Source organism: Paralichthys olivaceus, chromosome 16 (genome assembly GCF_024713975.1).
Source record: "Paralichthys olivaceus isolate ysfri-2021 chromosome 16, ASM2471397v2, whole genome shotgun sequence".
Classification (NCBI taxonomy): domain Eukaryota; kingdom Metazoa; phylum Chordata; class Actinopteri; order Pleuronectiformes; family Paralichthyidae; genus Paralichthys; species Paralichthys olivaceus.
In genome coordinates, this window is record NC_091108.1 from 215,143 (window position 1) to 227,686 (window position 12,544).

General features: G+C 45.2%; 2 protein-coding genes across 9 annotated transcripts; both read left to right on the plus strand.

The window, feature by feature from the left end:
- The first annotated feature begins 9 nt into the window (after nt 1–9).
- On the plus strand, nt 10–4,147 carry tmub1 (transmembrane and ubiquitin-like domain containing 1). The gene is made up of 4 exons (XM_020110305.2): nt 10–149; nt 674–810; nt 2,251–2,744; nt 3,510–4,147. The coding sequence occupies exons 3-4, from the start codon at nt 2,293–2,295 to the stop codon at nt 3,859–3,861; spliced, it is 804 nt and encodes a 267-aa protein (XP_019965864.2). The 5' UTR covers nt 10–149; nt 674–810; nt 2,251–2,292; the 3' UTR covers nt 3,862–4,147.
- A 953-nt stretch (nt 4,148–5,100) lies between these two features.
- Nucleotides 5,101–12,515, plus strand: LOC109644847 (oocyte zinc finger protein XlCOF6-like). 8 transcript variants are annotated; one of them, XM_020110307.2, is made up of 6 exons: nt 5,101–5,406; nt 6,335–6,379; nt 6,603–6,659; nt 8,487–8,693; nt 8,910–9,057; nt 9,240–12,515. In XM_020110307.2, the coding sequence occupies exons 3-6, from the start codon at nt 6,657–6,659 to the stop codon at nt 10,580–10,582; spliced, it is 1,701 nt and encodes a 566-aa protein (XP_019965866.2). In that variant the 5' UTR covers nt 5,101–5,406; nt 6,335–6,379; nt 6,603–6,656; the 3' UTR covers nt 10,583–12,515. The 8 variants fall into 8 exon arrangements, with proteins under 8 accessions (XP_019965866.2, XP_069367526.1, XP_019965867.2 ...); XM_069511425.1 differs by having other exon boundaries at nt 5,139–5,419; nt 8,473–8,693; XM_020110308.2 differs by having other exon boundaries at nt 5,139–5,419.
- Nucleotides 12,516–12,544: the final 29 nt, after the last annotated feature.

The following is a 12,544-nucleotide window of genomic DNA, read 5'->3' on the forward strand; positions in this document are numbered from 1 at the left end:
GCGACCCGCCCGCTGACAGCGCACCGTCTGCCGGGTCTGAGCTCACTGTCAGCGGTCCCCTCCCCCACAGCCGGGGAGGGACAGATCCAATCACCGATCAATCAACACATCAAGTGATCGGTACACCTGTCTCCCGGAAGTGTCCACAGGTGTGTCTGTGGAGGGGCGGGGCTTTAGTCCAGTTGAGTCAATGAAACACATTTAATATAAAAAGGAGGTTTATCCAATGAACACACACACACACACACACACACACAGCGTCAACTAACACGGAAGTCTGAAGAATGACGATGAATTGTATTTAATTGTAACTGTATCAAAGTCACATGATTTATTTGCATTTTATCTATGAATGATATTTTATAAATGTTCAATTTTGGGGTTTAAAGAAAAAAATTGTCACTAAATAAATAAAAATTAAGGTCGTGTTTTAAATCCTCTTTATATACAGTCTATGGTTAAATCAGATGCCGATTTGTTTACTGATCTTTCATTTTGAAGGACAAACCTTAAACATCCGGTGCATTCTCTCCATCATGATGAGCTGGATAATGGACGATTATTGCGCGTGCGTCATGTTGCAGAATCGATCGATTAATTGATCGATCAATCAATCAATCAATCAAACAATCAATCGGACAGTTTGTGTGTGTGCTTATCTGAAAATTAACAGAACACCAGCAGGGGGCAGCATTGGGTCGCAGAGCGTCAGTGTGCTCAGAAGAAGAAGAAGAAGAAGCAGGAAGTGAGGGGACAGATTAGCCTGGTTAGCTTCAGGCTAACTGTGATGTGATCGCCACCACCTGAACTGTGAGTTTGATTTGATCTTTATTTAAACTTGTTCATCTACAAACTGACTCTGATCGAGCGGTCGTTAACCAGCTGTTAGCTGTTAGCATGTAGCTAAGCGAACTTCTTGTCCGGTTTGACAGTTAGCTCAGAGTTTGGTTCTGAAGTCATCAGTTTGGTTCAGCAGGTTCGATCTGACCCGGGTTTAAGTGGAGCTGTCACCAATAACCGGACTGATCCAATAGCAGATAATCCGAGTCAGACCCGGAACTACCCGAAATAAGATCCGAGTTGTTCTGTTTTGTTTTTATTGTATTTATCAAAGTCAGAATCGAAGACCTACAACATATCGACACATGAAATACAGAGGTACATGAGAAGAACCCTAACCCAATCTGTAATGAAGAAGGATGGGTTCAATCTCTGGTTTCTATCTTCTAAGGAAACATCTTATTCCTGAAGGAATTGCATCAAATACAATAACATACTCCTTGACTGAAATGAGAGGCTATAACCTGCCATTCAGATCAAATTGTGATATTATTTTGAACCGATTTTCAAGAAATAAAGATTTATGTGAATAGAGAATGTCCTTATTATTCCAGACGTAATCATTTTGTGGAGAGAAGTTGTGTTTAAATAGCAGAGACCAATTCAAAAGTATCTGCTTCAGGAAGTTTCACAGTTTGATTGGTATTTTACTAATATTATAATTGCACAATAAAATAAACTCCTATTTGGAAAATACGTCATATTTAGCTCAGAGCCACAGACAATGGGCCATGTTTAAAAGATGGACCACAAAACAGCAGAATGGCACAGGTGGGTACAGGTTCACAGGTGGGTACAGGTTCACAGGTGTTTACAGGTTCACAGGTGTTTACAGGTGGGTACAGCTTCACAGGTGGGGGTAAAGTTTGTTTCTTTCTGTTTGAAGAGGTGAAATCACTACTCTAACACTACTACCACTACTTCATATATAGTAACTTCTCTACAGAGAAATATAAACTGAGCTCATCAGAAAAAGAAAAAAACACTTTCAGCCACTGCTCTGATCATTTTCTCAGGTCGTTGTAGTATTATGACGTACAATAACAATAACTTTGGCCAGTAGAAAATACCATAAAACATTTTAAATGTACTTTTTATTTTACATGTTGAAAGATCATCATCTCAAATTTAGAAATAAACTTGTTGCTCTGCTCATATTTACATGATCGGGCTGATGCTGCTCTCTGTCCTTTCATTTCTCTGCTGCAAGCGCAATGCATGATGGTTCATATAACTTGATTAGTGACCATTGGTTGTAGACTACTTTTCATGTTGCATTGTGGGAAACAGTGAGTGCACAATAGGGGTATAAAAACTTGTAGAAGTCACTATAGGCTACAGTAATTAGTGAGTGAGTTTGTACACAGCCCCCCTGAGGTGTTGATGCTAAGCCCCGCCCCTTGTGTACAGGTGTGTAAACTGTGTTGACCCCAGCGGGCGTTGCCGGGGGCGATGGCTCTGATTGAAGGCGTAGGAGACGAAGTGACGCTGCTGTTTGGCTCCCTGCTGCTCCTCATGGTGCTGCTGCTCGCCTGGATCTCCACCCAGACCTCCGATCCCCCAGAACATCTGTTCACCTCAGCCGCAGACCCCACCCCCTCACCGAGGACCGTACCCATCCACCAGGACACGCCCCCCACCGCCAGCACCTCCTCATCATCACCCTCAAGTTCTGTTAGTGACAGTTCTCTGACGGACGCTCCTACCGCCTCCCCTCAGGAAGAGAAGGGTGAGGAGCGAGGTGGAGGGAGGGGGGAGGGCGGAGGCGATGGTGTGAGGAATAGAGGGGGAGGAGAGGAGTCTCCGCCCTCTCAGAGGAACATGGTCGTAAGACTGAAGTTTCTTAACGACACAGAGAGAACCGCTCAGGTCAAACCACAGGACACCATTGGATACATCAAACGGTAACTATGGCAACTACTACTATACTACCACTACTAAAACATTGTTTACTGTTGCTACTATTGACCTGGACTCAGACCTGGACTCAGAACAGTTCTCAGACCTGGACTCAGAACAGTTCTCCGACCTGGACTCAGACCTGGACTCAGACCTGGACTCAGACCTGGACTCAGACCTGGACTCAGACCTGGACTCAGACCTGGACTCAGACCAGTTCTCAGACCTGGACTCAGATCTGGACTCAGAACAGTTCTCAGACCTGGACTCAGAACAGTTCTCAGACCTGGACTCAGAACAGTTCTCCGACCTGGACTCAGACCTGGACTCAGACCTGGACTCAGACCTGGACTCAGACCAGTTCTCAGACCTGGACTCAGATCTGGACTCAGAACAGTTCTCCGACCTGGACTCAGACCTGGACTCAGACCTGGACTCAGACCTGGACTCAGACCTGGACTCAGACCTGGACTCAGACCTGGACTCAGACCAGTTCTCAGACCTGGACTCAGATCTGGACTCAGAACAGTTCTCAGACCTGGACTCAGAACAGTTCTCCGACCTGGACTCAGACCTGGACTCAGACCTGGACTCAGACCACGACTCAGACCACGACTCAGACCTGGACCTAGAATCAGACTGTTCTGTAGTTCCTTCACCTTTCCTGTTCTACACCTGTTGACTGAGAGAACCCACCATGGTTTTGGCTCTTAGTGAGACGGTGAAGTTGCGTCACCTGATCAGTGATGTGTTGACCTCTGACCTTTCAGGACCTACTTTGCGGGTCAGGAGCAGCAGGTGCGGTTAATCTATCAGGGTCAGCTGCTTCAGGATGATGCTCAGACTCTGGCCTCTCTGAACCTCGTCCACAACTGCGTCCTGCACTGTCACATCTCCCAGCATGCTGGACGGGGGGCGGCGGGGGGGCCGCGGCCTGCTGACCAGGTGGCGGTGGCTCTGAACGTAGGCAGCCTGATGGTCCCGCTGCTGGCTCTCATGCTGTCTGTGCTGTGGTACTGTCAGATCCAGTACCGGCAGTTCTTCACCGCCCCGGCCACCGCCTCACTGGTCGGAGTTACAATCTTCCTCAGCTTGGTGGCCTTCGGAGTGTACCGCCGCTAGCTGCTCTCTGATTGGCTGTTGATGATGATGTCAGCAGCCAGGCATGGCGCACACTCGCTATGCTCTCTCTGCGACCTCTGACCTCAGAGCTGAACAGGACTCGAAGCTGCGGGAGGACGCAGACGCTCATAGAGCTAATGTTTGTTTTTGTTTCTGTTGCCATGGAGATGGAATGTGAACCAGGACTTTAATTTTTATTTTTTTAATTCTTGTTTGTGTAGGCTCTTTTACCTGTCTGTCTGATTAAAGCTTTTGAAGAGAGAAATCTATTAAATCATTAATTTATCTTGTTGTCCTATCTTTTTTTTTCAGAGTGACGACATCACAGACACTGTGATGTCAACAGAGTGATGACATCAGAAACTCATAATAAAAATCTAAAAACACCAAAATCAAGTCATCATTTACACGAATCAGTGTTGAGCTCAGACCAATCAGATCAGCTGTTCACCTGGACATCATTAGTCCAGGTGAACTGTGGGAGATTTATTTTAATACATTTTTATGAGAGGCCGCCCAGAGGTGTCATGTTTTCAGATTGTCCCTCCGTCTTGTTAAGACAATACAATCTTTTTGTGAATGTCCCTTCAAACGTCTTCAACTCATAACTGACCACAACATGATGTAAATAACATCTTTATGTTCATTATAAACATACGAACTGATTACAGGGGTCAAAGCTGACAGTGATGTCACAGACAGAAACTGCTGATTGGTGGAGACAACAGCCGCAGTTCAATGATTCACGTGATTTGAATCACCTCGTCATCCTCCTCTTCATCATCACACGAGAGAACACAAACTGTCCTTGTTCATTTCATGTTGTTCATTTCATTGGTGATAAAAGTGTTTGATAATTCTTCATGTGTCAGTTAAGTCACAATCTGTCGTCTTCACTACGAATCAACATGTTCACACAAACGAGCCGCCAGGGGGCGACAGAGGAAATAAAACGAATAAATGAAGAGCACATTTTGTGAATTCATCGAGTCCACAGGTAACTCTGAAGTTTACCTGTTTGTTGTAATTCTGATATTTATGTCACTGTTAAATACACAAATAGAACATGATTAAAAGATCAAATGCAAAGTTTCAACACTTTTACATCGATGTTTGTTCTGACAAAAACACGAAGATCAGCTTCTTCTTCGTTCGGTTAATTGACGGATGGCGACTTACGTCATGGGCGTCACTTCCTACAACTCACCCTTCTTCCGGTCTCTCGTCACCATTACGTTTAAGCAAGAAGCGCTGTGATTGGTCAATGAGCTCTTCAAGAACCTTGTCGTGATTGGTCAGTGGTGTGAAGACATCATGGCGGCGGTTCGCCGCTGTGATGTGTTCGTGTAGAAGAAGAAAACGTGTGCTCTGCACAGTGTCTGAGACTCTTACGATAAGCTAAAGCTAAAGCTAACAGTGGAAGCTTTCTCACTGACCGAAGGACTGGACCCTTGAGCTAAGCTAACATGCTAACCTGCAGCCCTGGACCAGCCGGTCCCTGGAGGATGTGCTCAGCTGGAGTCATGTGGACCACGTGGACCACGGGTGAACCGAGCCTGTATTTAACAGAATAGAAAAAAGAATAACTGATCAGTTTGTTTGGTTGTTTCCGGGTTAGAATGTAATGGTGACATTTGATTTTCAGGAGACTTTCACTTCCTGTTTGAGAAAGTGTTCAAATAGTCCATTTTACTTAGAAACCTTCATAACTAAGTGAAATGACCTGAAGTGTTTCAGAATAAGATCTGTTCAGTTCTCTGAATGATGAGCAAAGGAGCCTCAATGCTTCCTAACTGAGCTCCTTTAGCAGAGGAAACATCAGGAACGCCAAGGAGTTAGGAAAGTATATGATTTAGTGGTTAAATAACAAAACACATTGAAAATGAAACCAACTGAAATGTTAATAATATAATAATGTGAGAAATATATACGAACCAGTTTAAATCAGAACTGTTCCAGTTCAGGTGAGTCTCTACCTGTTCATTCATGCTGCTGTTTTTTTCTCCTTATGTAAGGTTTTCCTGTCGTATATTCCTCACATTATTATATTTCAACATTTCATTCTTTTCATTTTCAATGACGTGTCTTTCTATTTCAAACAGAAAACTGTCAGAGCACAGAGTATCGTACATTTGTGCAAATCTTTTTTTATAAATCAGGTTATTTTTAAAACGCAGAGTATAAGTGGGGTTGGATTTTCTCCGCTCTGTGGTTCTTCTTTCCTAATTCCTTTCATTACTCCTTTTCTAACTCCTTATGGCTTCTGCTCTTCATCTTTCCTTGTTCGTGTGGTGTATTCCATCGAGGTCAGAGACTAGTGGTTAGGAAAGGAGATGATTTGGACTTTCCGAATGCACCCTTTGACTTTTGATTAAAATTGGTTTTAAGTAATGAGTTGAATCAGTTAATCCGGTTTCTGTTGATTGCCTGTTTAAAACAGAATTTAATGTTCAATGTTATTTGTTCCCCTCAGCAAGAAGCACAGACCTGAAGTCATTGTGTGGACCCCACCCCCCAGGTAAGATTCTCTGATCCCAGGACAGGTGTGTTTCTACCTGTGGCTCAGGAAAGGAAGTGATGAAATAAAAGGCCGATTGAAGCCCCGCCCTCAGCAGGCCGTTCACAGGGGCGGTGCCGTGACGAAACCGGACTGAAGCGTATTCTGATCCAGGGGTGGGGGGGGGTCCTACAGGTGAGTCTCTACCTGTTCATTAATGCTGCTTTCTGATTGGCTCTGACAGAGTGACCTCCATGACCCACTGAAGATGAAGCTGTGATGTCAGAAGTCCGACACGATGGTGAGTGTCAACAAACCTTGTCATGTGTGTATGTGATGACCTCGTGGAGTGGGCAAGGCCCTGTCGCCTGGGAGATGATGTAAACAAAAGGCCGAATTGTAGCGCCCCCGCAAGGCAGTGTGTTCTCAGAGTGGGGGCGTCCTGACAAAGACTGACCGAAGCGTTTATCTGATCCCAGAACAGTGGACAGGCTCCGTTAACTGTGCTCCTTTTGCTGAAGAAAACAAAGGGTTGAAAGCTCCAGTATGAGACTTTGAGTCGGCTTATTCAGTCTCAGTTTCACAGCTTTTGGGTAATGAAGCTCAGTAGAAACTGTAATACTTGGTTTCTCCTGCAGGTTTTAGTTGACTTTATAAAAACGTTAAACTGCAGAAGAGAAAGATTCAACTTGGTGACAGAATTCTGAACCATGAAATGTATTTATTTAGAAACATGATTCAGCATTTCTGTAAATGTGCTAGGGCTAGCCAGCGAGCTCATTTCCATCCTCATACCACCTCTGGTTTAAATAAAGATTTAAAATGTTGATTGGTTCAGACAGCGGAGGGTTTTACACTCTGAGTTTTTTGTTTGAAGGAATAATGAGCCTTAAACTATGATGATGAAAATGTCCTGGACCTGTTGAGAAACATTCATGTGTTATTTAATGTGTCATGTTTACTCTGAACGTTCACACTTTATTTTTCACAGAGGCAGAAAGTGATTTAAAATCTAAAAAGAGATTAAATAAGATGAAGATGTTGTTCAGTGTGAAAAACACTTGAGTCCAGATCATCTCCTTTCCTAACCAATTAATCATCTCCTTTCCTAACCACTTAATCATCTCCAGAACAGTTCTCTGTGCTCTGCAATTCTAATAAAGTTTCTCGTCCTGAGAAAAGATGTTTTCAGTTCATACAAAGGAAACATTTGATGTCAGTTACTCACAGGAAGTGACAAAACAGATTTTAAATGAAACCAACTGAAATGTTGAAATAATATAATAATGTGAGGGATATACGAGGAGAAAAGTTATTTAAGAGTTGAAATAAATGACTGTGTCCACAGTGAGAGGATTAAATAACTCTTTACTTGTTGTGAACTATAAGTTCATTTGCTGTTGACTGGACAGATGTGATGAACATGTGACAATTCACATGTCAGTATTAGGTTTAGGTATTTAGTTATAATGGTTATAGTAAGGTATATGTCAAGTGTGTCTCTGTTTCTGTGTGTGTATCTTTCTCTCTGTCTGTCTCTCTGTCTGTCTCTCTGTGTCTGTCTCTCTGTATCTCTCTCTCTGTATCTCTCTCTCTCTCTGTGTCTCTCTCTCTGTCTCTGTCTCTCTCTCTCTCTGTGTCTCTCTCTCTCTGTATCTCTGTCTCTGTCTCTCTGTGTCTCTCTCTCTGTCTCTGTCTCTCTCTCTCTCTGTGTCTCTCTCTCTCTCTCTGGGTCTCTCTCTGTCTCTGTCTCTCTGTGTGTGTGTCTCTCTCCCTGTCTCTCTCTGTATCTCTCTCTGTGTCTGTCTCTCTCTCTCTGTCTCTCTCTCTCTGTGTCTCTCTCTGTATCTCTCTCTCTCTCTCTCTCTCTCTCTCTGTGTGTGTGTCTCTCTCCCTGTCTCTCTCTGTATCTCTCTCTGTGTCTGTGTCTCTCTCTCTCTCTCTCTCTGTGTGTGTCTCTCTCCCTGTCTCTCTCTGTATCTCTCTCTGTGTCTGTGTCTCTCTCTCTCTCTCTCTGTGTGTGTGTCTCTCTCCCTGTCTCTCTCTGTATCTCTCTCTGTGTCTGTCTCTCTGTGTCTCTCTCTCTGTCTCTCTCTCTGTGTGTTAATGATCAGCTGCCCCTCCACAGGCTGCAGTGATGAACTTTGACCCGGAAGTGCACCGCTGCAGTCGCCCCTCAGTGTACGGCTGTCCTCCTTCGGTCCCTGGACCTGTGGACCGGAGCGTCTCAGCCTCTGGAGGAACCGGCGGGATGGATCTCAAAGCGGCTTCACCGGTAAAAAGAACCGAGCGACTCGCTGCTCGTCTTCCAACCGCAGGGCCCGACACCGGAGCGGTTAGTGAGCTAACTGTGCTAAAGCTAACTGAGCTAGCCTCAGGCTAACCGAGGAAAGACGAGGTTACTGATGACGTCATAGTAATACAAATTCTAAATATTCAGTTAAAAAGTAAATTCAGATTAAACCAGAGTCGATCCGGATCAGTTGATGTGACTATCTGAAGATGACTCGGGTCAGTTTGATAAATAAGATCTGAAACGGTTTTTTTCCAGGACGCAGCTGAAGAGTTTGGAAATGTTGAAATCAAAAGTGAACCGGAAGCAGACGTGGAGATCCAGTCCTATCCCGTCCTGAAGAACCTGCTCGTCAAACTGACGGACTGTAGAATGTGGCTGGAGGGGCGGGACTTCCTGTCTCTGGGTAACTAACCCTCAAACATTTTGATTTTCCTGCAGCCGAGTTTGAATTAATCGTTGCATCTTTATAACTCGGGTATTGTGTCGACAGTGGAATGAAAACTGTCCTGTTCATGTAGCTGTCATCATGAAATAACTTGAGTCTTCTTGAAGGAGCAGTAACTTGACTTCTGACCTTTCCAACAGACGATCACCCTGAGCTCTGTGACCACAGACCCAGCCAGCTCTGCTCAACGATTACCGGCAGCAGGAAGATGGTCTACTGCTCCGAGTGTACCAGAGGTTTCTATAAGAAGTCTCACCTGGAGGCTCACCTGAGGATTCACGGAGGACTGAAACCCAATGAGTGCTGGCAGTGTGGGAAAACCTACCCGACCCTGATGAGCCTTGTCATCCATCAGCATATCCACAATCGCAAGGAACTGTACCAGTGCTCGTACTGTGACCAGACCTTCGCTCTGAAGAGGGACTGGAAGACCCACCACAGGACACACTCCGGGACCAAACCCTTCAAATGCTGGTTCTGTGGGGACGGCTTCGACGAGCGGGAAGAGCTCACTGAGCACCTGGAGTTGCACAAGGGGGAGAAGTGTTACCACTGTAATGTCTGCGACAAGATGTTCATCTCTTACCAGGGTTTCAACTTCCACCGCAAATCGCACAAGAACCAGAAGCTGCTGTCCTGCCCCAAATGCATTAAGACGTTCAGCAACCCTCAGAGTCTGAAGCTCCACCAGGTGACTCACTCCAACAGGAAGCCACATAAATGCCCCACGTGTGGTAAAGGCTTCAAGCTGCAGAGCGGCCTGCACTGCCACCAGAGGACCCACGAGGACCTCAGGGCCTACCACTGCACCGAGTGTGGCAAATGTTTCTCCAGCCTCCAGGGTCTGAAACTGCACAACCGCACCCACACTGGACTGAAGCCCTATAAGTGCACCGAGTGTGGGAAGAGGTTCACCCAGTCCCCCCACCTCAAGTCTCACATGGTCACACATACTGGAGAGCGGCCATTTCTGTGCATCACCTGCGGCAAGAGATTCACTCAGTCGTCTCACCTGAAGTCCCACAACAAGCTGTTCCACATTGGTGAGAAGCCGTTCTCCTGTGACGACTGCGGAAAGAGCTTCACCATTGCTCACTACTTGAAGATGCACAGACTGAGCCACACCAAAGAAAAGCTGTATCATTGCTCGTACTGCGAGAAGTCCTTCTCCTACCACAACTCCTGGAGGGCCCATGAGAGGATCCACACCGGCGAGCGCCCGTTCACCTGCCAGGACTGTGGCCAGAGCTTCATCACGTCAGGCTCGCTGCTGAGCCACCAGAGATCCAAACACACTGGAGAGAAGAACCACTATTGCATCACCTGCGGAGAGTTCTTCTTCACCAGCTCGCTGCTGCGGGTCCACCAGCTCAACCACACGGGCGAGCGGCCGCATGCCTGCATCTGTGGCAAAACCTTTAAAACTAAAGGAGTGCTGCGCTACCACCTGAAGAGGTTCACCGACCACAGGCCTACTGGATGAACGGCCGTTTGGAAAATATCTGGATTTTTGAGAACACAAATGATGCAGGTCTGAGACTGAGGGAAGAGACAGGTGCATGCAGGTGTAATGCAACTGGAGGTTAGTTACTGTAGTTTTCCAGCAGGTGGTGCTGCAGTGACAGATCATGAAGATGCTTTAAAACACTAACACATTGATGCCATTTCAGTCAAAACTCCAACCTGTTGATTTGACTCAGTGTGACATCACTGCCTGATTCTATTCAGCTGCTTTTATTTCCATGGTGGACGATGATCACAGACTGATCAACAACATGTCTCCTCAGAGACTTCCTGACAGTAACTCCTCTCTTCATTCACCTTCCATCAAGCTTCTAACTGTTTCCTCTAACCAGTGCTGGAGCTACTCTTCTGTGTCTGACCTTCTCAGTTACACGTGGCGTCTACTGCACTTGTGTCCGTCCTGGGAGACGGGTCCTCACGTGTCTCTGAGGTCTCTACGTTCTTTTCCCTGTTGAAAGGTTTTTTAGTAGTTTTACTCTTGAGTTAAGAACCGATGAGGTCACAACTCGTTAACCCTATGAGACAAACTGTGATTTGTGAATATGAGCTGTACAAACAACATTTGATTGATTGATTTTGAAAAGGAGCCGATCGGTCAATTCAGCTGCAAATTCTTAAAAAATGATTCGTTTCTTGCACTCACTGGTTTTTTCTCTTGTTTGTTAATCTTTGAATCCAAAGCTGCGTTTACAGATTTATTTTTTTCCTAAAACGAGTGAATAAGATGATCATTAAAAAAACGTGCATGTTTACTGATGATCACTATGGAATCATTTAAAGAAAGAAGAAACGAAGCACCAAGAATCTGCAGCTGCAGAAACATGTCTGAACCAACTGCACATGTGAGCATCACGTTAGGATGAGGAAAAACTTCAGTTGTTTGAACGTCAGTCAGTTCGATCCTGAAGGAGCAGCTTCATTTCACTCACTTTGTTCCCCCTCTGTGTGTTTGCCAGATCATTGATGAATCAAACATGTATGAAGCACTTTGTTATTTTATAGACTGAAAGTGCAGAACTCAATCAGGTTTCTGTGTAATCCACATTTGTGGCTCCATAACATTCAGAGGTCACTATGCGTCTCAATGAAAATACTGATTTGATTGGTCGACAGGTGGCACAGACTTTACAGGTGTTGGAGGTTCACATGTTCGGTTCAAACCAAGTGGGAGGAGCTCAATCTAAAATCCTGAATGTAAACCATGAAGGTTCTGGACATGAAGACCAGACAGGACTCCGCTCATGTTACCTGGACAAACACTAACAACTTGTACTAATTGGTTGTTTGACTGAAATTCAGGAAGTCAATCATCTTTTCATTGTCCTGATTTTGAAGTAGTGTGACTACAGCCAATCAGTAGCAGAGCAGCAGCGAGACCAACAATGACTCCAGCATGGACCGAAGGGTGAAAGGTGGACTGGTAGTTGGATAGGTGCCAGTTTGCCTAGGCACTACCTGTGTGCCCTTGAGCAAGGCACCGAACCCCCCAATTGCTCCCCCGGAGCCTTCATGGCTGCCTACTGTTCCGTGTGGTCACTGTGTGTATTGTGTTCTGTGTGTGCTGTGTTCACACGGATGGGTTAAATGCAGAGGTCATAGTTCCCCATGTTGCATGAAGTGCTGTGTGTGCATGATTGTGGGACAATAAAAATCAGAATCAGAAGTTTTATTAATCCCAGTAGGAATCTTTAGGACTTGAAACACCACATTTAGGAACCGTCCTTGTCGACTTTGGTCTGGTCCTGGTTCTCTGGAGACTTTTTAATGACACCAGCTGCTTTGTTTCTCAGATTTGAACCAATGATACAGTTTTTGAGGCTGGTGTGCCTCCATACACAATCATCCATCTGTGTCATCCTGTTCTTCTCTTTCACAATAAAAGTTCAAACCTGTACCGAGGATATTGGTTTGTTCTTCAGTA

Coding starts and splice junctions, on each gene's coding strand:
- tmub1 (XM_020110305.2), top strand. CDS start 2,293: ATGGCTCTGATTGAAGGCGTAGGAGACGAAGTGACGCTGCTGTTTGGC. Junction 2,745..3,509: donor ACCATTGGATACATCAAACG/GTAACTATGGCA, acceptor CTGACCTTTCAG/GACCTACTTTGCGGGTCAGG.
- LOC109644847 (XM_069511425.1), top strand. CDS start 6,638: ATGTCAGAAGTCCGACACGATG. Junction 6,660..8,472: donor GTCAGAAGTCCGACACGATG/GTGAGTGTCAAC, acceptor GTTAATGATCAG/CTGCCCCTCCACAGGCTGCA. Junction 8,694..8,909: donor CAGGGCCCGACACCGGAGCG/GTTAGTGAGCTA, acceptor GTTTTTTTCCAG/GACGCAGCTGAAGAGTTTGG.